Source organism: Felis catus, chromosome D3 (assembly GCF_018350175.1).
Source record: "Felis catus isolate Fca126 chromosome D3, F.catus_Fca126_mat1.0, whole genome shotgun sequence".
NCBI lineage: Eukaryota > Metazoa > Chordata > Mammalia > Carnivora > Felidae > Felis > Felis catus.
In genome coordinates, this window is record NC_058379.1 from 19764864 (window position 1) to 19788876 (window position 24013).

The 24013-nt window shown below is 55.6% G+C and overlaps 2 protein-coding genes across 3 annotated transcripts in view; one reads left to right on the plus strand and one right to left on the minus strand.

Moving 5' to 3' along the window:
- The window catches only part of RSPH14 (radial spoke head 14 homolog), an 84088-nt gene that overhangs the window by 44641 nt on the left and 15434 nt on the right, over positions 1-24013 (plus strand). The gene's annotated exons all lie outside the window — the stretch shown is intronic.
- The window catches only part of GNAZ (G protein subunit alpha z), a 53456-nt gene that overhangs the window by 25691 nt on the left and 3752 nt on the right, over positions 1-24013 (minus strand). Inside the window, exon 2 of the mRNA XM_023241548.2 lies at positions 3618-4797. Within this exon, the coding sequence (XP_023097316.1) occupies positions 3618-4340 (723 nt within the window). The 5' untranslated portion in view covers positions 4341-4797. The remainder of the gene's footprint in view (positions 1-3617; positions 4798-24013) is intronic.

The window sequence follows — 24013 nt, forward strand, 5'->3', positions numbered from 1 at the left end:
ACGTGCTGACGCAGATGCCAGCGGGCGGTGGGTGGGGGGAGGTGGTGGTGGTGGCTGTGGCTCGTTTGCCAGGCATGGGGGCGGGGGGCTCTGCCAGCCCGCTGTCAGAGGGAAGACGAGACCTTGAGAGCCGAGCGGGGGAGAAGAGCTCTGGGGAGCCATGTCCAGAGCCTGGCACCGGGCCCCCAGGTTCCCTTGGTTTCTGCAAAAATCACCATGGCTGGTTCTTGGCTGCCTTGCCTTTGCTGCGGCCCAGGGAAGACAGTTCAGGGCCCTTGAAAAGAAGGCATGGGTGGCAGTCCTGTCCCATCCCCTATGGCGGCACTTGCCTTGGCCGGGCAGGAGGAGGACAGGGGCACAGAAGAAGTGGGCCAGCGGTGGTGACGGGAGCTGCCTGTAGGCGCCGGCAGAGGCAGGCTCTGCTTTCTGCCTGGCCCGGCTCTCCCCTGGGCTGTCAGCCTACCACAGCGGCCAGCCGGCTGGAGGAATCACGGAGGGTATTGTCTTTCCTCGGCAGCCTGTTTGTTTTCCATCCCGAGATATTGCTGGTAGAGCATGAAAGGTCACAACTATTTGGAATCCAGTGAATTTCCAGCCCCGCTTGAGTTTCTCATGAGGAATTTCCTTTTCTGGGGAACAACTACCTCCCCAGGCCTGCTGAGACCAGGGTGGCAGCAGTGGTGGGGTGCAGGCCTGGCTGCTAGTCCCTCCCTTCAGAAAATGCCCTGAGCAGCTCCAGAGCCTGGCAAATGCAGGCTTCCCAGAAACACCCCTCCCCCCGCAAGCCAGGCCGGCAGCTGCCAACACTGCCCAGGGCTGCCCGCTGTGCCGCCACAGGGACAGGGCTGGGAGTAGGCTAGTGATGTGAGGGCCTGTGTGGGGCTGCCTGTCCAGTCCTTCGTCCGCTCAGCCCAACTGGGCAGCCATTCACTTGCCCACGAGAGGGGACCCACCTGTACTGACAGGCTGCAATGGAGGGGTGTGCTGGTGTTGGGGTCAGGGAAGGCCTTTCAAGAAGGTAACACCTGAGATGAGACCTGAAGAACTGGGGCAGGCAGAGACAGGGTGGTCACACACTTAAGGCTGGAGATAGCAGAGTGTGTGAGTGAAACAAGCCCACGAAGGTCAGAGGAGAGAGGGGAGGGGCAGCAAGGAGGCAGGCATGGGCCAGGTGGAGCCGGTGGGGCCTCAGGCAGGAGAAGGCCTGGGCTCGGGCCCATCTTTAAGGACACTTGGGTGGCCTCCTGGCTGATAGGTTCAGAGAGCAGAGATAATAACCAAATCCCTCCATGAAGCACGTGACCAGCTCAGGCCCCAGGCATCCTGCCTCCCACGTCCTGCCACACCTGTGGGCACTGGCTTGGTTGACAGAACCTGCCAACAGACGATCTGGGAGCCTGGCCCATTGCTGGAGGAATTTGCCATGCTTGCTCTGGAGATGACAAATGAGGCAGCCCCAAGATCCAAGGAAGATCTGGGAAGGTCCCAGAGCACAGGCTACCACCAGCCTCAGGACACAGCAGACACAGGCAGAAGCCTGGAGAGCTGACCACAGGAGTACCGTGTTCTGGGGCCTCACCTGAGCAACTTGCTTTGCATCATGGCCTGGTCAGCCCCAAGTCCTCTGTTCACAGCAATGCCTCATCAAAGAGCCTGACCTCGCCCGTCGGCTGGAATGTTCCTTCTGCCCAGAACCACACATGGCACTGAAGTGGGTGCAGGCAGAAGAATAAGAGGAACTAGAACCCCTAGGGACCACATAGTACTGGGAGCAAGGCAGGCCCTGCCCCGTGGATGCGGTGTCCTCAGCCCAGACACCCTCATGCCATCACTGCCTGGCACGGCCCTGGAGAGACCCCTGGATGCATACAGGACAGACCAGGGGAGCCCTGCCTCTGTCTCCGTAACTACCTGCAGCTGTTTCTTTCCTCTTCTCCAAGAGGCCGGGCTTCCTTGAAAACCTGACGAAAGCTGAAGACCTTCTCTCTATCCAGAAAAATGCTCAGGCACCTGGCAGGATGGCCACAGCCCGTAGCCATCCACAGACTTTCTTGGGGCCACAGGGCCAACTAAGACTCCCAGCTAAACCCAAAGAATAAAGCCACCACCTGCCTTAAGAAAAGACTGAGTGAAGGACTAAGCTCCTTCCTTGCCATTGCCCTGGTTTCCTGAACCCTGTAGGGTCAGCCCCCCATCCCTGCCATTTCTCAGCATGGTGGGTCCTCCTGATGACTATTGTCACCCTTTCCCCTGCCAGCCCACCGACTCCCTGAGCTGCTGGCACCCACAGTCCCATACCACCTACAGCTACTTGCAGACTTCTGTTTGCCCCCATGCCCCCCACCTCCAGGATCAAAGATCTCTTAAGAGCAGATTCCAGGTCTTTGCTCAGTGCTTCTGCCGGGCACAACACCTCCTCTGCAGGACAGCCGGGTGGGACAGCCTTGGCCAATCCCATCCCATCTGGCTGCTCAGCCTCCACCACCACCCCTGGGTGCCCAAGGAGACTGTGTTGCTTGTGCACTGGGCCTTTTGCCTTGGTTGAGCTGCATCGGTTGCCCACCCTCTCCTTGCCAGTGGCCTGGCTCCCTTCTTTGCCCAGGCTCCCCATCGAGTCCCTCACTGGCTCAGCACCAACCCTGATTGTACCTCCCTACACCACATACAGTCTCTGGGGCCTCCACCCACCACATGCCTTTGAGCCTCCTGCCCCACACAGTGGTTCTCAGCCTGGGCTGAGGGCCTGAAAGAATCCCCATACCCACCCAAATCCTGGGGATTAAACCTCAGAAATAGTTCTTAACCCTGTCACCGCCAGACTCCCAGGATCCAGATGGGGTTATGGGGCCATGGCTGCAGTTCCCAGGACCCACAGTGCCAGGGATTGGCAGGAGTTTTGTGTACTTACTGAATTGCCACATGGACCAACAACTGGATCCCTAGCTTGGGCCTTGTCTCCACTCTCATCCTGCAGATCTGTCAACCTCCCTCCCAGCCTCCAGCGTTACCCTCCCCTACACCTGAATGCCCCCCAACATCACCTGAAGTGAAGCCCCTCACAGGGCCGAGCTTCCCCAGTGACCTCCAGGTGTCCTCTGGGCTCCAAGCAACATGCTCTTGGGGCTGTGGAGCAGACCCCACTCAGCAAAGGGATGGCTCTCCATGCCTAGAGTATTTCAGGCATGGGGTGTGGGCTGCTCGCGGCACTCAGGCGGGGGCTACCTGGGCACCTAGGGTCTATGAGCACCTAGAGGGCAGTGCTGTCAGCAGCTGGATGAGGGCATCCATACCCGGTGAAGCCGAGGGTATGGTGGTTACTCAGAGGGTATTCAGAGCCCTGGGGGCCTGTCAGGGTACTGAGGTCAGAACGGGACCTGCCCATGCTGGGGCAGCCACTGAGAAAGGTGACAGCAGACACTACTCCAAGGTCCTGTAGTGGCCGTGATACCCAGCACATTGCACACTGTGCTCCCAAAGACAGCATGTCGCTGGAACCACCCTGGCTCCCCTTCTGACTGCAGCCTCTCCTGTCCTGCCCTGCCCATACCTCAAGCCCACCCCCTTCCCAGGAGCCAGCGGTGGTAGGAACAAGCAGAGGAAAAGCCTGGCACACTCACCGTCTGGTTGTCCTCATAGAGTTTCAGGTCGTAGCCACTAAGCTCCACACAGAAGATGATGGCTGTGACGCCTTCAAAACAGTGGATCCATTTTTTGCGCTCTGATCTCTGCCCGCCCACGTCCACCATCTTGAAGGTGAGCTCCTTGAAGGTGAATTTGTTCTCCACTATGCCCGTGGTCATGTCCCGGGAGCGCAGAATGTCCTCGACAGTGGGGATATAGTCGGGCGCGGCAATGCGCTCCAGGTCGTTCAGGTAGTAGGCGGCGTTGTCCTCCAGGTGGTACTCGCTGGAGCGGCCGAAGCAGGCCTGTGCCCCGGGGTCGGCCCACAGCCGCCGCATGACCCCCAGCAGCTCGGGTGTGATTTCACCCTTGCTCTCGGCAGGGCCCGTCAGCGCGAAGAGCTGGACTGCGTCGTAGGCGCGGTCCGGGTTATGGAAGTCGATCTTGAGGGCGGCCAGGGCACGGATGATGCGGGTCAGCGAGTCGATGGCGTTGTAGATGATGAGGGGCTTGTACTCCTTGCAGGCCTCCAGGTTGAAGCCACCACTGTGGATGATCTTCATCTGCTTCACGATGGTGCTCTTGCCTGAGTTGCTGGTGCCCAGCAGGAGCAGCTTGATCTCACGGCGCTGCCGCTGGCTCTCTGAGCGCAGGTGGCGGTCAATTCTCCGGGACCGCCGCGCCGCCTCTTTCTCCTCTGAGCTTTGCCGACATCCCATGGTCCGGCAGCGGCGGGCCCAGATGCAGAGCAGGGGACGGGGCACCTCTCCCTGTTGCCACCAAGCAGGGGACGCTGAGATGCAGGCCGGGTATGCCCGGCAGACAGAGCCCCGTGCCCTGGAAGCGCTCAGTGCGGGTGGGGGGGCGAGGCTGTGCCACGCTGCAGCCCCTGCCCCAGCACCTCTTCTCCGGCTGGCATGGCGATCTTCTGTTGTGAGGAGGTGGCCGAGCCCTCCCTCTAGTGACACTCCACCTGCCCAGGCCAATGTGGGGCCTGATACGCCGTAGTCATTCCCTGTTCTCCGACGGTGGGAAGCTGTACTGTAGCGGCTGCCTAGGCTGCTGCCGTCTGGTTGCTGGTTGCTGTGGCGATGCTGCTAAGTGCGGCTGGAAGGCCAGCCACTGGTGCCGCGGGTGCTCCCTGCGGCCCCCCTGCCTTGGGCATCCGCCCTTCACCTGCCAACACAGAGAAGAGGGTGAGCCTCCTCCTACTGCAGGCTGGGTGGGAAAGGGTCAGACCTCGGACGTCGTCAGGAAGCAGCCTGGGGAAGAGTGAATCAAACCCCCTCCCTTCCTCGGAACTCTGCTGAGTCGTGCCCAAACCACAGCAAAACAAACGTGCCTGGGAGCCACGCCCCGCACCTCTCCTGGTGAGCCAGTTTGCCTGAAGTCTGGTGCTTGAGGAAAGGGTACCCAGAGCCATACCAGCGTTTTCAGAGTGAGGGAGTGAGTACGGAGCCCTGCCACCCCTCCCTGTCCACTGGACCCAGGCAACCTCCCCCTCCCAGAGCCTCAGTCTCTGGGTCTGGTGGTCATTAGGATTCAATATGGCAATCCTGCTGTGATGTCCCTCCCACGGCCTCCCTCACCCTCTACTACACTTGCTGGGACTGTACCCACATGTGCCACAGCATCAATGGGTCTTGGCCCCTCCTTGGTTTATGGTGAGGTCCTATGCCAGAGTAACTGGATGACCCCCACTCACCACCAGCTCTCAGGAGCTAAGTCACTCCTGCTCTCCCAGGGCAGGACATTCACCAGAAGGAGGCTGGCCAGGCCTGGCAGCAAGCAGACAGGCAGGGAACAGAGCAAGGTGGAGACCCCAGGCTGGGAGCACCACGGGGTAGATAGCAGCCTGGCTCCTGGTGGGTGAGGGGGAGGGAGGCTCAGGCTAGGTGGGCCCAGTTAGGGGAGCAGGGACTGGGGGGTGGGATGCAGGGCAGCAGCCATATGTGGGAAGCAAGACAGGCCAGAGTATGTCTGAGGGCATTAGGAAATGCTGAGTTCAGGGCAAGGCAAGGGGGCAGCCCACCGGCTTCCTGGTTTCAGGCCAAGTCTATCATGTCCCTGCCTCCCACCTTGATGGTCAGTAAGGAACAGTTGTGCTCATGCCCTAGGCAGGGCCTCAGCACCTCAGTGCCCAGCCCTAGCCAGCCACCTGCTGACCTAGGATGCCCGGATGCTCTTCCTGGGCCTCCCCCATTGACCTATGAGCAGCTGAGCCAGAGCCCTCCCCTCCAGGGCAGTCCCAAAGCTCAGGCTCTGCTCTCCCCACCTGGGAGCCTGCCCCACACAACTCTTGCCTCCTTCTTCCAACCTCTGTCCCAGCCTGGCTGCCCCCTGCAGCCTCCTCATTCTGCCATGGCCAGTGTCCTCCCCTCTAATGTCCCCATTCCCCTCATGGTAGGTCCTGGTTGGGAAGGACCCAAGGTGCCTGACAGATCCCAAGACCCAAGGGCCTCATCTCGTTTCTCCACCGGTCCATTCTCCCAGCTGGCCTCTGTGCCTGCTAGACCTGGCAATTCTGCTCCAAAGCAGGCCCTGAGTGTCGGATCTTTCCCTGGCCCACCTGCCTCTGTGGCCAGGGGCCCTATAAGCACCTCTCACACCACCTCTCCCTCTCAGTAGAAACTTCATGTGTCCCCAGTGCTTCCAGGATGATGAGTTTCATCCCAGCTGTGTGGCCTGGGCACTTGACTCCACATCACAGAGCCTGTCTCTCACCGGTCACAAGCATCTGTTAGAGATGAAGTGTTCAGTGCAGAGCCTAGTCCCCAGCCAGTGGCAGCCAGTGCCCCAGTGTCCTCATCACTTGTGGGTGCCTGTCCCCTGAGGCCTGGAGCAGCACAGTACCCTGCATACCACGGGAACTCAGTAAGCACTGGTGGGAGAGAGGAAGGGAAAGACTCAGGCTTGAAGAGACTGAGGAACTTTGCTGCTTTTCCACAGTCCCATCAGACTGAGGATGGGGGACATGCTGGGTATGTATCCCGTGTAAGCAGAGGTCAAGGAAGGGATCTGAGCAGCAGTGAGTTCCACATTGTGGAATTACATGGGATTTTTTTCTTCTTTGCATTTTACCATATTTCTTGTATCTTCTTGATGAACTTTTGTTGTAAGAAAGGTTTTATAAACAAGAGTCAGGGCTTTAACAAGGCCCTGTCTCTCATGCTACCCAGGACTTGCCTCTCTCCACCCTGGACTCTGAGTGTGTGGAGCAGGGACCCAGTGGCTGTTCCTTGGTCCCTACTGATGACCCAGAAGCCCCCTGGGTGTAGAAAGGAGTCCAAAGTCCCCAGCAGCTGCCGCCCAGGGCACCACTCCTGCAGGAGTGCTGATGCCCTCCTTCCTGAAGGCAATGCCAGACAGGCCGGGGGTGCCCCATGTTGTCATTACTGTTTTCCTCAATTTGTGCTTGAAAATCTAAGGTACACCCAGGCCCCAAGTGACCAATTCTCTCTCAGTTGGTTAATGACAGGGACAAAGATCATCCAGAAGGGCAGGTTCCTTCCACCATTTACTGTCACCTAGACAAGCAGCAACAAGGCACCAGGTCTCCATGCCTTGGGGCACCCTGCAGTGACCCCAATCTTGGGACATGGTCTAGCTCAGACAGGTGACATGGCCTGAGGTCGTGCAGGCCAGTCCTCTGCCTCCATGCAGAGCTGCACCCAAACAGACCAAGACATTGGCCGCTTCCTTGCAGTGCTGCACATGATCGCCCTGCCTCCAGATCCTTCTCAAACCCAAATCCTTCCCCTTGCAGCTTTGGCCCGCGGACCTCTCCAGGCCCAGCACAGGCTGTGCTCTGGAGGGCTGGCTCAGTCACCCCAGCCTGCTCATCAGTGGTCCCCTCGCCTTGCTCCTATACCAGAACTCCGCCTATTCTTCACAGGCCACTTCACGCGTGGCTGCCACCCCGCCAGCAGGGCACCTTGTCCCTGCCTGTGGCCTGAGTCTCTTTCTACTGTGTCCTTTCTTTCTCTGGTCTCTCCTGCCAGGCTGGGGTTTCCTTAAAAAATGGTGATGCCCTTACCAAACACCATATACAAAAATTAACTTAAAGCAGATCAAAGACTTAAATGTAAGACCTAAAACGACAGAATTCATAGAAGAAAGCATAGGTCAAGAGCTGCATGAACTTGAATTTAACAATGATCTCTTGGATATGACACCAAAGGCACAGGCAACAAAAGAAAAAAATAGCAGGGGCACCTGGGTGGCTCAGTTGGTTAAGTGTCTAACTTCGGCTCAGGTCATGATCTCATAGTTTATGGGTTCAAGCCCCACATCGGGCTCTGTGCTGATAGCTTAGGGCCTGGAGTTTGCTTTGGATTCTGTGTGTGTTTCTCTCTCTCTGCCCCTCCCCCACTCATGCTCTGTCTCTCTCTCTCTCAAAAATAATAAACATTAAAAAAAATTTAAGAAAATAAAAATTAGACAAACAGGACTCCATCAAAAATAAATTTTGTGCATAAAAAGGCACTATCAACAGGTAAAAGGGCAACCTACAGGATGGAAGAGACTACATGCAATTCCTATATCTGATAAAGGATTAATATCTAGAATATACAGAGAACTAAAACTTGGCCACAAAACAACCTGATTCGAACTTGGGTAAAGGACTTGAATGGACGTTTCTCTGAAGAAAATAAATGGCCAAGAAGTACATGAAAAGAAGCTCAACATCACGGACCATTAGGGCAATGCAAATCAAAACCACAGTAAGATATTACCTCATACCTATACAAATGACTACTATATTGAAAAAAAAACAAGAAAAGAATAAGCAGAAATTAGATCCCTTGTTCAGTGTTGGTAGAAATATAAAATGGTGCAGCTGCTATGGAAAACAGTATGGAGGTTCCTCCTCAAAAAATTAAAAATAGAAGGGCGCCTGAGTGTCTCAGTCAGTTAAGCGTCTGACTCTTGATTTCAGCTCAGGTCAGGATCTCATGGTTCATGAGTTCGAGCCCCATGTCAGGCTCTGCACTGATGGTGTGGAGCCTGCTTGGGGTTCTCTCTCTCCCTCTTTCTCTGCCCCTCCTCCACTTGCTCCCTCTCTCAAAATAAATAAATAAACTTAAAAAAAAAAGTAAAAATGGGGCGCCGGGGTGGCTCAGTCATTTAAGCATCCGACTTCAGCTCAGGTCATGATCTCACACTCCGTGAGTTCAAGCCCCGCATCGGGCTCTGTGCTGACAGCTCAGAGCCTGGAGCCTGCTTCACATTCTGTGTCTCCCCCTCTCTCTGCCCCTCCCCTGCTCATGCTCTGTCTCCCTCTGTCTCAAAAATAAATAAAAACATTAAAAAAAATTCTTTTTAAAGTAAAAATAGGATTACCAGCAATTCCACTCCTGGGTATTTACATAAAACAATGGAAATCAAGGTCTTGAGGACATTTTTGTACACCTGTGCTCATAACCACATTATTCACAATAGCTAAGAAGTAGAAACAATCCAAGTGTCCGTTGGCAGATAAATGGATAAGTAAAATGTGATGCACCCATACATGGGAATATTATTCAGCCTTTAAAATGAAAGACATGTGCTTCAACATGGATGAACTTTGAGGACTTTATGCTCAGTGAAATAAGCCCATCACAAAAGGACACTGTATGATTCCACGTATATGAGATCCTTACAGCCATCAAATTCAGAGATAGATGGTTGCACAACATTAGTAATGTATTTAATACCACTGAACTGTACACTTAAAAATGGCTAAAATGGTAAGTTTTACATTACATCTATTTTAACACCCAAAAAAACCCCCAAACAATAACAAAACAAAAAAAAAAAAACCAAAAAAAACACACAAGTCTTACGGGTAAGTCACTCCAAAAATAAAAATAGTGAGGAGGCCAACTTGTGCAAGAGAAAGAGGCAGGCTCCTGCCTGGTCCTGGCTTCACCCACCAGTGGAAGGTCACTTAGGGCCCACATCATCCGTCCTGTGGACTGGAACACCTGACCTAGTGGCCCTCAGCTGGTACCAAGATTCATGAGAGGGTGAATCTCGCAAACCCAGCCTTCAGTCCAAAGCTGCCTTATCCAAGGAGGTGTGACTTGTGTTTTAGAATGACCCCAAGGCTAAGGGCCAAGCTTCTGAGAATCAGGAGAGCAGTTTGGGGGTAGTGGGCGGGGAGCCTGGGGCTGGCCACGTGGTCCTTGACCAGGGCAGCCACAAGGGAACATGGGAGTAGAGGGGAAAGAAACAAAGCCAGGTGGCAACTGTGTGCACTGGGCCAAGTCTGGGAGCTTCTGCCATCTGCATGGGGCAGCCCCCAACAGTCACATCCGAGGTGGGTCCCTCTATTAGAGGTACCCTCTTCCTTCAGATCACCAGAATCAAACAAGCAGAAGGCCCACTCGGAATTCTCCCTGCGGCTCTGCAGGGCTCGGCCACATTCCAGGATGTATAGAACTGGTGGTGGGGAACAGGGATGTGCACTGACATAGGGAGGGAGGCCTGTGAACAGGAGCTTTGGCCAAGGTCCAAATGGGACCTCAAGACAATCCCATTCTGAGGGTCAGCTTCTTTGCCTTTATGTGAGGCTCCTGCCAGTCCTATCTCTTTTAGTCTACTCTGGGCTTTAGTGGGCTTCTTTAGGACTCCCCGTCAGCCTAAAGACAAAGGGCCAAGGGCAGGACGACCACATTGTTCCCTGGTTCAGAAAGTGCTCACGGTTCCCCAGGGCCTGACACCCACAATCCCCCACCACAGCACTGCTGGGTCTGGCTGGAAACTGGGCAAATGGGTGAGGGAAAGAGTGCCAGGCAGAGGAAAGGCGTGTGCAAAGGCCCTGTGGGCGAGGGGAGAGATGAATCACGGTGTGACTGGGGAGATGAAGGAAGGTCAGAGTGGCTGGACAGAGAGAGGAGTCACAGGTGAGAGGACGAGGCAGGGTTGATCAGAGGTGCCCACTGTGTAGGTGCATATTTGTGACCATGTGGGTTGAGTGTGTGTGTGTGTGTGGGGGGGGTTGCACACTTGCAGATGTGTGTATGTGCCTGTTTGCAGGACTGTGTATGTGTGTGTGTAAGCACTGGTCTAGGTATGTGCCTGTGTGCAGGTCCGTGTATGTGTGTGGGAAAATGTAAGTGCGTGCCCAGGTCTGTGTGTGGCTAGCTGTGGTGTGCCTGCAGCAGAGTGTACAGGGAGAGAAGGTATGGGTTACAGTGTGGAGCTGGGCTGAGGTGAGCGAGAGGGGCTGAGGGGAGAAGTCAGGGGTTACTTACCACTTACTGGGGCTGGGGCTTTGAGCCTGGCATTGGGGTGGGGTTAGGGGGCACTGTTGAACGAAGCCAAGACCCATACCTGAGTTTTCACAGATGGAGGGAAGTCAGAATCAGGCCAAAGGCAGCAAATTGATGGAGAAGGGTGCCAAGCTGCAGAGTCGGGTCGGGGGCGCTGGGGTGAAGGCTGCAGGTCTGTGAAGGTGGGCAGGGCCTGCTTCCTGACAAGTGACAGGTGACCATGAGCAGATGGTGAGGGGAGTGTAACTGCTGGGTCAAAGGCCCTGAGGTGAGAATGTGCCTGGCCAGTCTGAGAGACAGGACAGAAGGTGGGTAGCTGGCATTGAATGTGAGGGGCTGACAGCAGGAGGTCACTGTAAGGGGTTCTGCTGTTTCTCTGAGCAAGTTGGAAGCCAACCAGAGTGTGAGTGAGGAGTGCCCTATCTGAATAGAACAGGGTGGGCTCCTACATGTAGTTATCCAGGTGACAGGGCAGCAGCATGGGCAAGGGCTAGGGGAGGGGGAGGCAGGGCTGTATGGTGGACAGTGCCTGGTGACGGAGTGGGGTTGGTAACACTTACGTCCACTACTGTCCTTGCTCACGGCTGACTTAAGGGCCAGGACAGAGCAGGGCGGAGCAAGGCTGTGCAGCACCTTGCTTTTCTTGTGTGCATTTGTGCATGCTCCCCTACAGAGGAAGAGAGCCTAGGGCCAAGGTCACCAAGGTGTTGCCCAAGCCAGGCTAAGCCAGGGGTCTCCAAGGAGAGAAGACAGCTTATCAGCTTACAGGCCTGGAGAAGGCCTGGCCTTGGCAGGTGGGACTCGCTCATCACCAGGAGGGAGGTGGAAACAAGAAGCCAAGCCCTTCACTCTGCGGACTTCCTCCCTACCCAAGGAAAGCCCACTCCAAGCTGAGACGCTGAGTCCTGGGCTATCAGAAAGGGGTAAATCGGGGGTGGGGGGCAGAATTTGGTCCCATTGAGGAGGTAGGCCCACATCTAGACTGAATAAATGGAGAAGCATGGTTGTGTTTGATGCCCAAGCAGAAGCCACTCAGATGGCCAGCTGTGGGCGAACAGGGGTAGAACCCCAGAGGCAGAGGGCAGCCCAAGTCTCAGGGCCAGCAGGCAGGGTGAGACAACATACCCAGGGTACCAGCAGGCTCCCGGTTTTCTTGCAGACATGACACACGTGCCCCTTGGAGAGTGCTCAGCCCCAGTGTGGGGATCAGCAAGCAGTCTGAGGTCCTGGGCCTTTCCATTCCCCCAGAGCTGCCCACTTGTCGCCCCCCATGGAGGCCAAGCATCAGCCTGCCTGGGCAGGGCTATGACTCAGCACTACTGTCCCCTGGCCCCGCACCCCACCCCAGCTTGCTCAGATACCTTCCGCTCTGGCAGCAGCGGCTCTCCCACCTGCCAGCTCCACCTTGGCACCTGGCAGCTGCTCTATGGTGACCTGGAGTGGGAGGAGGGTGGAGGCCCAGCGTGGGTATCTATGACTTCAGGCCCTTCCTTGCATAAGGGCATCTGGGCAGAGCAGGGAAGGCTCTGCCCCAAGTCCCAGTAGGCTCATGTCTTAGGGTTTGCAGGCACTGTCAGGAGAGGCATGTTGGGGTACCCTGACATATTGGGGTCCACATGCCTCTCCTGCTTACTGGCCTTGGCTTGCAGGTCAGAGAGGCTCCCATCACCTTCTAGGGGCAAACCCGCCCATGTTGTTTCCATCCCATGTTGTTTCCATCTTCTTCTAAAGAGCGGGTCTCCCTCCCCGCCCTCCAGAACCGTCATCCCTGCGTCAGCTCCCACCGTGGCTTTATTTTAGAAACACAGGGTCCGGAAAAGCCTCTGCCTGTACAGTCACTGATTATCGGTTTTCCTCCCCTCTTAGTAAGGAAATGTTTCCCACTGCCCTTTCATGCCTGGTGCACTAGAATCCAGTGTTCTACTTTTGGTCAACATTTGTGCACACTCCTTCCTGCCTGCGTGTCATGTGCTGGGGTTCCTTGTCTGCACCCCGATTTAGGTCTTCTAGAACCCAACCTGGACCTGCAGGGGTCTTCTTAGTGGCTCTTCTGTGGTCTCGCATAAGCTGATGTACTTTCACTGCCCCGTTCTTGTGCTGGTTTGGACTTCCCTCCTTTTCAATTCCCCACTTCTCCCCTGTCTGAACACGGTGAGGCCCAAGCTGGTATGTCACCCTCTCTAGCACTGCTGTGCCCACCAGCCAGCACCCTACGGGTGTGTTACTGGCCCCGTCTGCATGCATCGCCCTAATGGTCTGGTTGCCAGAGCCTGGCAGAATCTTCACGGTGCCGTATCCTTGTGTCCTTGGACCGTCAGGGATAACTATGGGCTGGGCCTGGGGAGGGTCTGTCCCAAGGAAGCTGGGCATCGTGGTGTCAAGGCCAGGCTTGGCTTCACTTTCCAAGCCCACACTCTGCCTCCTTAGGCTGCTGAGGCCAGCCATGGTGGGGGACACAGCCGGCATCTCTCTCATGTGTGGGTCAGCCCTTTCCCTTCCATATGTGGGACAGGTGGTGCCCACCTGTCCTCATATACACGTCCTGTCGAATCGGCCTTATAGTATCCCAGGGACATGGGTATGACCATACACATGTAGGAACTAGGGTTTGAGGAGCAGGGGGTGCTTCCTCAGGGCTGCCTGGCTGGCAGCCTGTGGGGCTCAGCCTCCACTGGGGCCTCCGACTTCTGTCCCCACGACACAACCCACTTACCTGCTGTGACTTACTCAAAGTTTCTCTTTAAATTGACTTGCATTTTTAAGTACTTTAAAAATGACTTCGTATTCATACTTAAATGGAAGCTGAGGTTGCTGTAGGCAGAAGGAACCTAAACTGTAAGCTGGTGTCGCTGCTGCCTGCAGGGACGCTGGCCATGGAAGGGCCAGCGGGGCGCTGGCTGTTTGTTAAACAACTGGGATTAGCGCGCTGGAGGGTGTGAGAGCCACACTGGCACCAAACTGAGATTTTCTCCTTGAAGGAAAGGGATTGAGAGAGAAATGAGAAAGGATTACCCTCCTCATGGGGAGGGCAGCTGCTGCTCACAGCTGTGGCCTCAGTCCACCTTGTATGATCTGGAGGTGCAGATGGATACACAGGGAACCCAGGCCCAGAGGTCCTCTAGCTGGGACCCCCGGGCTGAGACAGTGGGGTAGGAGTGCCAGCCCCACATCCCTTGTCCTCACTTAGGCCAGAGACCATCTCTCGTCTCAGGAAAGAATACCACTCTGACCTCAGGAAGTCACCCCCTCTTCTGCTCAGTTCCATCTGCCTGTTCATCAGGGCACCCTCTGCTGCTTCTCCCATCACTAAATGACCTAGCACGAGGTGCAGTGGGCATCTGTAACCAGGCCTGAGGCCTTCTACACTCAGATCCAAATGGGCAATCAATCAATCAATCAACCAACCACTAGGCCCCAGACGATCATCACTGCGCCCTCTGGGAATCAAGCCTAGCGTGTGGCAGCTCAGCTCTGGACTCGGGGACATGGGCAGGGGAGGCGTGGAACAAGCTGAGTCTGTGCCTGGAGGAGCTCATATCCTGGCTGGGGAGACCATGAGCAAATAAGTGTGAGAGGCCATTTTTGATAAATGGCAGCGCCGTGGAGAAGAGGGAGCAGAGGCATGTGGCAGGAAGATCCAGGGAGGTGACAAGACACGATTGTAAGAAGCCACTGTCATGTAAGGGTGGGAGAGGGGGCCAGAGCAGGAGGCAGGCAGGGTGAGGACACCTGAGGGGGACACTGCCACAACTGCTCAGTTGGGCAGCAAAGACCTGCCTGGCCTGGGCCCAGCTCACAGCAGGCCCACCTGAGCAACATCCTTCCCATGGTTCCCTAGGGAGTGGCTCAGTGACGGCTGCCATGGCAGGGACCAACTCCTCCCAGGGGCCAGAGGGCAGAAACTGTGCCCACTGAGACCGTATTTCTCCCATGAAAGTGCCTTTGGTGGTGGTGATGGCGGGTGCATCAACCTCCACCCAAGAACTGTGGGCAGTCTGCTGCCAGTCCCTAGGTGGGACCCTGGACATGCGGGCTCCCCAGAAAGGCCGGCAAGGCAAGGCCCAGGAGTACGGCTGAATGCAACATGTCTCCCCCACTTGAGAGCTTGTGGGCCTGACCAGCATCACGTATAGCAGAATCTGGGTCGGCCCATTCCAAATGCTCCAATGGTTTTGGACACAACAACACATATTTCTGGACTAAAAAGTCTTATCTTCCTGAGGAGATAAAAGCCCCTGCTTGCCTTGGTGCCAGTAACACTGGATGGAGGACAGGGATAGGCTACCCTCCTAGGAGCTGCCCTCTGGGGAAAGCTGGCCTCCACACCCCACCCCTTCCTTCCTGGGATCCCCCACCCCCCCACCAGAAGCCTGGTCCCTGCCTCCCTGGCTGCGTTCCCCACTCCCCTGTCACAGTGCCCTGTCCCAGCCCACCCCACTGAAAACATCCCCCTCTGGGGCCAAGCAAGAGCTTCCCCCACTGTGAGAGCCCCCTCACTGTTGCAGCACCAGGCAGCCCCCTTGGAGCCTGAGGGACTCGGTGGAGACTTGCCGCCTGGCCCTGTGTGACCTTGAGCTAAGTATCATGTGCTACTGGCTCGGCACTGGGACTAGACTTCACCCCGGGAGAGTCCAGCAGGGATGCCCAGGACTGGCCCTTCATAGGCCTCTGGGCCGCTGGCTGCCTTGCAGGTGCCTGCCCTGAGCATACCCACCATGCCCTCAGGTCGGTCTGACCTCCTATTCGAGGCCCACCTTACCCTCCCTCTCCTTCTCTGTTGCCAGCTCTGTAAAGATGTGTAGAACAGATGGATGGGTAGATGGACGAACACCAAAAATTACTGGTTCACAGCTCCAAAGCTTCCCAGCACTCCCTTCTGAGTGGGTTACCTCACATGACCTTGCCTGGGGTCCTGTGTGGTCTACTGCCGTCCACACCGGGCCTCTGAGACCCCAGCAGGGGACTCTGACCCCTCTGCCGGTGCCTACCCTCCCCCAAATGTCCCAGGGCATTTCACCCACCCCTCCCCAAACTGCAGGCAAGAGTCCTCCTGAGCCTTCCTGCCTCCCCCTCCTACCACCCCTGGGAGTTCACCCTGCCCTTTCTCGCCTCAGCTGGTTTGTAATCCCACCAAAAACTCTATCCTGACCGTTTCTCATCCTGCTGAAAATAAGAGAGGAGCCCAGGGAAGGCATGGGGGGAGAGAGCACACCCGTGCTCCCCACCCCTCCCACCCTGTGCACCAGCATCTCCTGGTCTCTCTCACACTGAGAAACCCCACACTTCCCTTCAAGTTGCTCCTGGACTCTCCCCTGGAGTGGTCCTGAGGAAGGGGCTTCCAGGTTGGCTTGCCCAGGAGAGAACTCTACAGTGTGGGCAAGCAGACCTTCCCCTGCCCTTGTCTGTTACTGACCCATCATTTACAAGCTTTTCAGGTAAACAGACCTACCCCTCCTTGTTCTAAGGTTAAAAAAAACAACAAAAAACCAACCCTGTAGATCCCACCAGGGGTGCGTGCGTGCATGCGTGTGTGTGTGTGTGTGTGTGTGTGTGTGTGTGTGTGTATTTATTATAGGTATATTTTCAAGATCGGTTAATGACCAAAAATTGCCATCAAAGTTGGGACTTCTGGCTGGTTGGCATATTGAAATATGACTTAACACAGGGAGTCATAAGAAATGATAATACGAACTTTAAACATTTTAATTTAACTTAAGACAGATAATCATACATTCCTTTGCCAATTTTGGGGGCGGGCCATCTTTTCTCAGAGCACAGTCTCACTTATTGGAGTCACTGTCACTGTTCCTTCTCAAACCAGAGCACATTATGTGTGAGGTCCAGTTGGCTTTCTCCAGGCAGTGTGAGGTTGCAAAGTACCCAGGACCTGAATCCTAGGTTGTCATGGCTCTCTGTCTCCAGTCTCACAGTTTGGTCTTGCCCAAACCAAACCTAATCACAGCTTGTACTGAGGCTTTCCAAAGCATCCACTGAATTTCCACAGAATTCCTCTTTACGTTCCTATTTCATCAGTGTGTGTGGTGTTCAAGGATGTAGTCACAATGACAAGTACAACTGGCACACACAGGTTTGGGCCAAACACCAGTGACTCAAAGGGATGGCTGCCAAAGTGCAGGACATTGGCTGCCTGCTGTTCTGGAGCATTCGGCCGGCACGCTTTATCGTGAGAACAGAGCACGCCCATTCATCCAGTGAGCATTGGTGACGGGGGTAAAAGGGTTAGAGCTTGCTTAGAGGACCAAGATTTCTACAAGTTCGTAAATGACTCTGCATTTCATTGATCACAACAGCTTCTTTGAAAAAATGGTAGCATGTGCACACGTGAGACACTTCTGTGCTGGGGAAACAGGACTCTGTGTGTTGGGTTCTTTGCAGCCACTCCACAGCTACCGGGCCTCAGGCCATTGGATTAGCTTATCCATGTCCCCCCAGCCTGCCTGACCGGCCTGGCACAGGCAGACCCACAGCGAGTCTCCTCTTAAAAGCAGCCCCCCTTTCTTTGCCTCTTCCTAGCTCCCTGCTTATTTCGGAGCCAGAGTCTGAGCAGATGGGGGAAGGACCAAGGTTGGGTGCACAGTGTCCCCAGCTGCAGAGAGGCCCCAACAAATGGCTCTACCCCAGCTAGGCAGCCTCTCAGCCTTAGGGCACTGAAGACGGCCAGGGAGGCCCTTCCCTATGGCCCTGTACTGTCCTGTGGCTCTAGATGCCCTCAGCCTTCTAGCCCACAGCTGCTAAGGCTGACGAGATGAGATGTGATAGCATCGCCTGAGGAACACTGACTCAGGAGGAAATCAGGCCAGAGATTTCTGAGCCAAGAGTAAATAAATAAATAAAAATGAAAAGGTTCCACATACAAGGAGGAGGGAGGCACAGATGTGCAGGGAAGACATGTGGCCTTTACTAAAAGCCGAGTGGAAGGGGTTGCTGCCTGGGGTGGAGCCTGGCTCCCGGTTTCCATAGGGAAGGTAACTGCTGACTTTTAGTCAGGCCCGTGGGCTGGGTAAAGACTCTGATTTAACCACTCTGGGTCTCTTGCCCTGCAATTTCCTGCCTCTGAGTGTGGAATCCCAAGATCCTACCCCCCACTCCAGCTACCACCCCCCCAGGCCAGACCCTCTCTGCTGAGGGCTCTATGGACCAGGCAAGTGCATAGCTCCTTCCCCAAGCCCCTTCTGCCTCCGTGCAGCTCCTTTTTTTTTTTTTTTTTTTAAATCTTTCTCACCTGAAAGGTGAGCACCACCCTTTTTCTTCCTTGCCCTTCCCCACAGCCTGCTTCCCAAGCCTTCTGAACTCACGTAGGCCTGCAGGCTGTGAGTCTGGGGCCCCTGCAGGTCACTCTCAGTGGCTGGCACTGGTCCTCCCATCTATGCCGGGCGAGCCCTAGGAGTCTCTAAGTCTGCGGTAGCCTCTGACCCTGTTGATGAAGTTCTCAAAAAGCAGAACCTGAGATGGCGATTCTTGGGCATGTGACTGGTCCAGGGAGCAGGTTCCGGAGACAGGGAGACAGGACAGGGCCAGGCAGGGAACCAGGCAAAGGTGTGGTTTCAGCCACCTTCTTGGTGTGGCCTGATCCCAGGGAGCTGTGGAGCCTAAATGAAATCAAGGCTGTCCCACTGTCCCACCTTGAGGGACAGGACAGGGCCTCCCAGGGCCCAAGGCTCTTTTCCAGCAAGGGGTGCAGCTGTGAGCAGGCAACACGGATGTGGTAGGGGACAGTGTGCCGGCAGGAAAGGGGATCTGGGGGCATATGTGGCATGTGTCTACTGCATGCTCTGCTCTGCATCCCTCTGTCCCCTGCCCCCACTCCTTCTGACAGAACCCAGTGCCTCAGGTCAGGGCTAGGCCTGGCTGGCCTCAGAGGAGCCCTCTGTCTGAAATCCAGCCACCAGCCTCCAACCCCCCAGCCCCTCACTGAGACTGCCACAGTGACCTCTCAGGCACCCTTGCTCTCTCCTGGCCCCTGCACTCTGTGCTCCCCCAGCAGCCAGGGGGATCCTTGTCAGACTGTAAGACAGAGCATCTCTCCTGTGCTCAAAACCTTCCCACAGCTGGCCATCTTAGTTCTGAGCCAGAGTCTGAGTCCTCCCAGGGCCCCAGGGCTCTGTGACCCTGCATCTCCCCCCGCCCTGCCGTGCCCCCTCCACTTTCCACACTGGGTGCACTGGCCCTCCTGCTGTCCCTTGAGTATCATCCACAATCTCAACTCTGGGCCTCTGCACTGGCTGTTCCCTCCACCTGGAACACTCTTTGTCCAGAAAGCCAATCCATTCTTTCCCCAAATGGTTCAGATGTCCCCAACTCAAGAAGCCTCCCTTGCCCATTCTATTTATGACTCCCCAAACATCCCACAACACTGTGTTTTCTACCAGGGCACACAGCTTCCTTACCGTGTTTACTGCCCCCCCTTGCCCCCATCACACTTACCCCGCTCCCCATTCACACTTGTGAATGCTGGCTTCACAGGGCAGGGATGTTGGTCTGTGTGCCAATGATGTGTCCTACAGGCCCAGGAGTACCCAGCAGGAAGCAGGTGCTAATAAATCCACCCCAGCCCTTTGTACTGAATGAGGGAGGGGCCAACTCATCACAGGGAGGGGACAGCCAGGGACTTCTGGGAAGTCTTCTGGAAAGGCCCTGGGCCTCCCCCAGATGGACACGGTAGATGTGTGGCCACCTCCCACCTAGTCTTGGCCAACCCTGATACTGCTCTGCCTCTGACCCCTCAGCCCAGATGTCCCTTCATCTGGTAAGCCCATCAGAACTGGGCTTCTGTTGCTGCCACCGGAAACTTGCCCCCACCCCAACTCCATCCCTCCCTCAAGGCCCTGAGGCCCCTTCACAAACCCTGGTCCTCACCCTTGGCCTCCCCACCCAGCTCCAGCCTTTCTGTGCCAGTGACAGAAGACAGCCTGGGGTTGCAGCTGTTCCTCTGCCCCAGTCCTCAACAGCCACAGTGGCCATACCCCCACACCCCCTCCATACCGGTCCTCCACCCCTCGCCCGCCCCAGGAGAGCCCCAGAACAGCCAGCAAGACAAGACGAACCCACCCAGAAACTCAGGCCACGTAGGAACTGAGCCCAGTTGAGGAGCTGGAGGAGCTAGGGCAGGGATGGTGGGTGCAGTGTGGCTGTGGGGCTTCCTGGAGGAGGCGGGTGGGGTTGGGGCCTCAGACAGCGCCGTCAGTGTTTTTGCGCCCTCTTCCCTGCCATGAGGTGGGGCAGGGCTGGGGATGTGCGTGCATACGTGCGTGGTGTTATCATAGAGGAAATCAATGCCTGGCACTGGCCCAGTGTTTAAGGGAAATGAATAGATTTTGGCCGAGGACAAAGAGAGTTTGATTAATCAAAAATTGGATAATGGAGGCAACACTCTAATTATTTTTCTTCCCAGCATTTTATCGAGAAATATGTTTGCACAGCATATCAGAGGTAACAGAGTGGGTGAGGGGGGTGACCATGCTGGAGGAAAGCCCAGCCTGGGGACAGGGCCACCGCACCCCACATGTGCTGATGTGGAGGCTGGCTGGCTGGTCCTGGTGGTTACTCCATGGGGCCACAGGAAGCAAGAGGGGACACGTGGTGCAGGCCTGAGGCTGCACACAGCTGGGGCAGCTTGGGTCACAGCAAAAGGGGTGGGCAGGGTTGCTTGCTGACATGGTGGCCAGGGGGAGTGGAGATGCGGCACCACCAGCTCAGGTCACCGGGACCTCCTGCAGGGTGAAGGCTGCAGGTGTCAAGTACTCCAACCCATGGTCAAGGAGGGTCTCTGGAAGTCCCTTTGGGCAGTTTGGAGCAGTTTCCCATGTTCACCTTGGTGAGCTGCCCTGTGGCTGAGGTCAGACAGGACGACCGGGCCCCACAGGACCTTCTCATAGCCCTCCCTTGTCACTCACCTCCTCCTCCTGCACTGTCCCCACCACTACAACACCGTTTCTGTGGTCACCCAGTCTCCTAATTCCAGGCAGCCTTCTTGGAGCTCAGCATGAGGCTCACTAAATTGCTCATTCATTCATTCAGGGTACAGAAAGAGGCTGCATGGGAAGAGACACGCGTAGGGTCCTGGGTTGCCTGTTAGACTCAGGAGGCTGGTGGAGGAATCACTGAAGAGGAGACGAGTCCTCACCTCATCTGGGGGGTCAGAGTCGGTGTCCGGGAGAAGGGAGAGATGAAGGAGAGATGAAGGATGAGCTGAAGCTTCTAGGCAAGAGTGAGGGTGTAGTGGGCGGGGTCAGCCAGTCCTTGGCAAACACATCTGAGTCTAAATCCTCCCTCCAATACCCACCGTGGACATCACTCGTCAACCATGACCACTTTCCCTCTGAGTCATAACATAGCCCCAGAATCCTTCTCAACACTCTGTGCTTTGGACAGTCACTCCAGAGTTGGTACAAGAAATGAAAACTATCTATACCCTTGACCAAGGCCAATTTAAAGGTGAGGACACTAGACCCAGACAGTGAAGAGGCTTCACCAGCATCAGCATTACAGGCAGAGCTGGGACTAGAACCCAGGTCTCCTGATTTCCTCTCCAGTGCTTTCCCCCCTGCACCAAGCGGCTCTGCTGAGCTGGTCTTGGGGCACAGGCCATAGAAAGGCCATTCAGCCATCACATGGTCACTGCAGACACTGTGTTCCTTTCCTACCACCAGGATCTAGTCTTGCTCTCTTACAACAGTTTCCTATGGACATGCCCCTATTTGTCATGACCATATGAAACCTCTACGTCTGACCAAGGACTTACCAGGTCATACCATGTCACTGAGGGGCCAGGTGTCAAACTGAGGCATCTGATTTCCAGTGGCAGGGACCCATGCCTATAATGGCAGCATGAGAAGTGAGGCACTCACCTGCCTTGGCTTGTGAGCGAACCACAGTCGGGCCTCACTGGTGCACAGCCAGTGGTGTCCACCTATAGGTGATTTGTGTTTGTTGGCCAAACCTTAAGGCCAAAGACACACCTCTTGGGATCCAAAGGCACAACCTCTTGGGATCAGAGGGTTGAGCTGGAGCACTGGATCTCCAGTGTGAGGACTATAGCCACTAGGAAGCCCAGCCCTCTGCATGAACGTGGCTCAAAAGATCATGTTAGCCCTGACCACTTGCCAGTATTCATTTCCCCCTTGAACAGCCATTTCTTGAGGCCCTACTATGGCCAGGCCAGGCTCTGGGGCTGGATTCTCAGTGGCAAACAGCCGATGAAGGTCTTGACCTTACAGAGCTTACATTCAGATCCAGGAGAGAGATAGTATATAAAATAAATAAAACAGGTAATAGGTTATATTGTGATGAGTGCTAAGGGGAGAAATAGAGGCAATTACCCACTTGGGAAAGCCACCCCATCTTCCCACGTCTCAGTCTCCTTGACTATGAGGACAAAGCTGAGGTAAAAATCAGCCCCTTCTTGGAGGAGTTGGTAGTGGAAAGATAACGTGAGCCTCTACCCTTCGAAGGCACTAGCTCACTGTAATCCACAGCAGGTTCTGCTGCTGTCCTCGTGAACGCCTGTGTCTGGGCTCTGGGGGAAATGTGCATAACTGAGCCTACTGTCCTCTGCTCCATCACCACAACCTTGACCTCCCTGGCTCACAGGGGCATAGAGCCTTGCTGAGGGGGTCAGGGCTCAGATCCTGGAACCCTGCCTGCAAAGCTCTCCATTCCAGAGGTTGGGGAGGGCTATTCAGTTGGGGCAGGGTCTCTTTCTGAAACGTTTGCTCTGACCACTGTCTGCACAGCCAGGAGAGGCACAGCCGGCCTGGACAAACCCTCGGGGAAGGGTGTGTTTCTGGCTAGAGGCTGCTGGAAGGAATGCCGGGCTTGACACTGTTTGTAAGGCCTCTCCCTGCACCGTGGTTTTTAACAGTCTCGCTTCTTAGCACTTTTTGATGGATTCTCCAGGGATGTCTCTAAAAGAGAGTTATACCTTAATTTAGAAGCAAATAACTCAAAACTCTGTGATATACCAGGTTCCTTTGGAAAAGGGATGAACTCAAGGAAGCCATTGTTGTATGAAGCCAACAGGACTGCCCAGCCCTCAGCCCTTGAACCGTACCTCCCTCCCGAGGTTAAGGGACAGAGGGGGAGGAAGCAACACTCACAGGAGGCCAGAGTGAGGCTTGCAGGCTGGCTCCGACTGACCCTAGTGGCCCCAAGTGCCAAACACAGCCCGTGTGCCCAACTGCCCAAGGGAGAAGGGGGAACATGGTGGCAGGCCTGTGGAACTGCCCTCCCAGTGCCATAACCAGGCTTCATGGGTAAGCACTTGGGCAGTCAGTCAGGGCCCCATGCCTCATGTAATGCTCTACTGTCTTGAAATGTTTAATAACTTTTACCAAGGGCCCACAAATCAAATAGCTGGTCCTACCCCTGTTGCTCAGTCCCCATGCACTCCACGCATACCTCAGGGTTTGCCTCAGAGGCCCCGCTCTCCTGAGAACACCCTCTTCCACAGTCTTCCTCCACCCCACGTGGCCACTCCACTCCACTCCACGTGGCCATCATGATTGTGCTCCCACCTCACTTGCTGGTCAATCCTTCTCAATCTCTTTTCTGGAAGCTCCTTCTCGGCTCATGCTCTGAGAGGTGAAGGCCCTGAGGCCTGACCCAGCCCCTCTGGTCCCACCTACCCTTGATCCTCAAGTGACCTTGGCCAGTCCCTGGCTTCCCATACACCTGGTGCCAAGGACTCCGGGTTTCTACCCCCAGCCTCGCTCGCCCCTCTGACCGCCACATGTGTCCATGTCTACCAGGTCTAACCTAATTTCCAATTTCCTACCTCTCATGAAGGAGTCCGCATCTTCCTTCTCTGCCAATGCCACTGCCATCCCTCCAGCTGTCCATGCTTCCCGTCCATCATTAGGTCCTCTTTAAAATAAACCCCATCCAACCACTTCTCATGACCCCTACAGCTCCCACTGCACTGGGTCAGCAGCCTCCTGCCCCTGACTGCTGTAACAGCCCCTCACGCCCCCCCCCCCCGTCTTGCCCCCATGTCCATCAACCACACAGGTCTTTTAACAGCAGAATTAGTTTGAGTATCTCCTCTTCTCCAAGCTTTCTCTCCTCTTCCTGCCTCACTGGGGCCTGCCTGACTTCCTCCGTAAACCACCCTACCC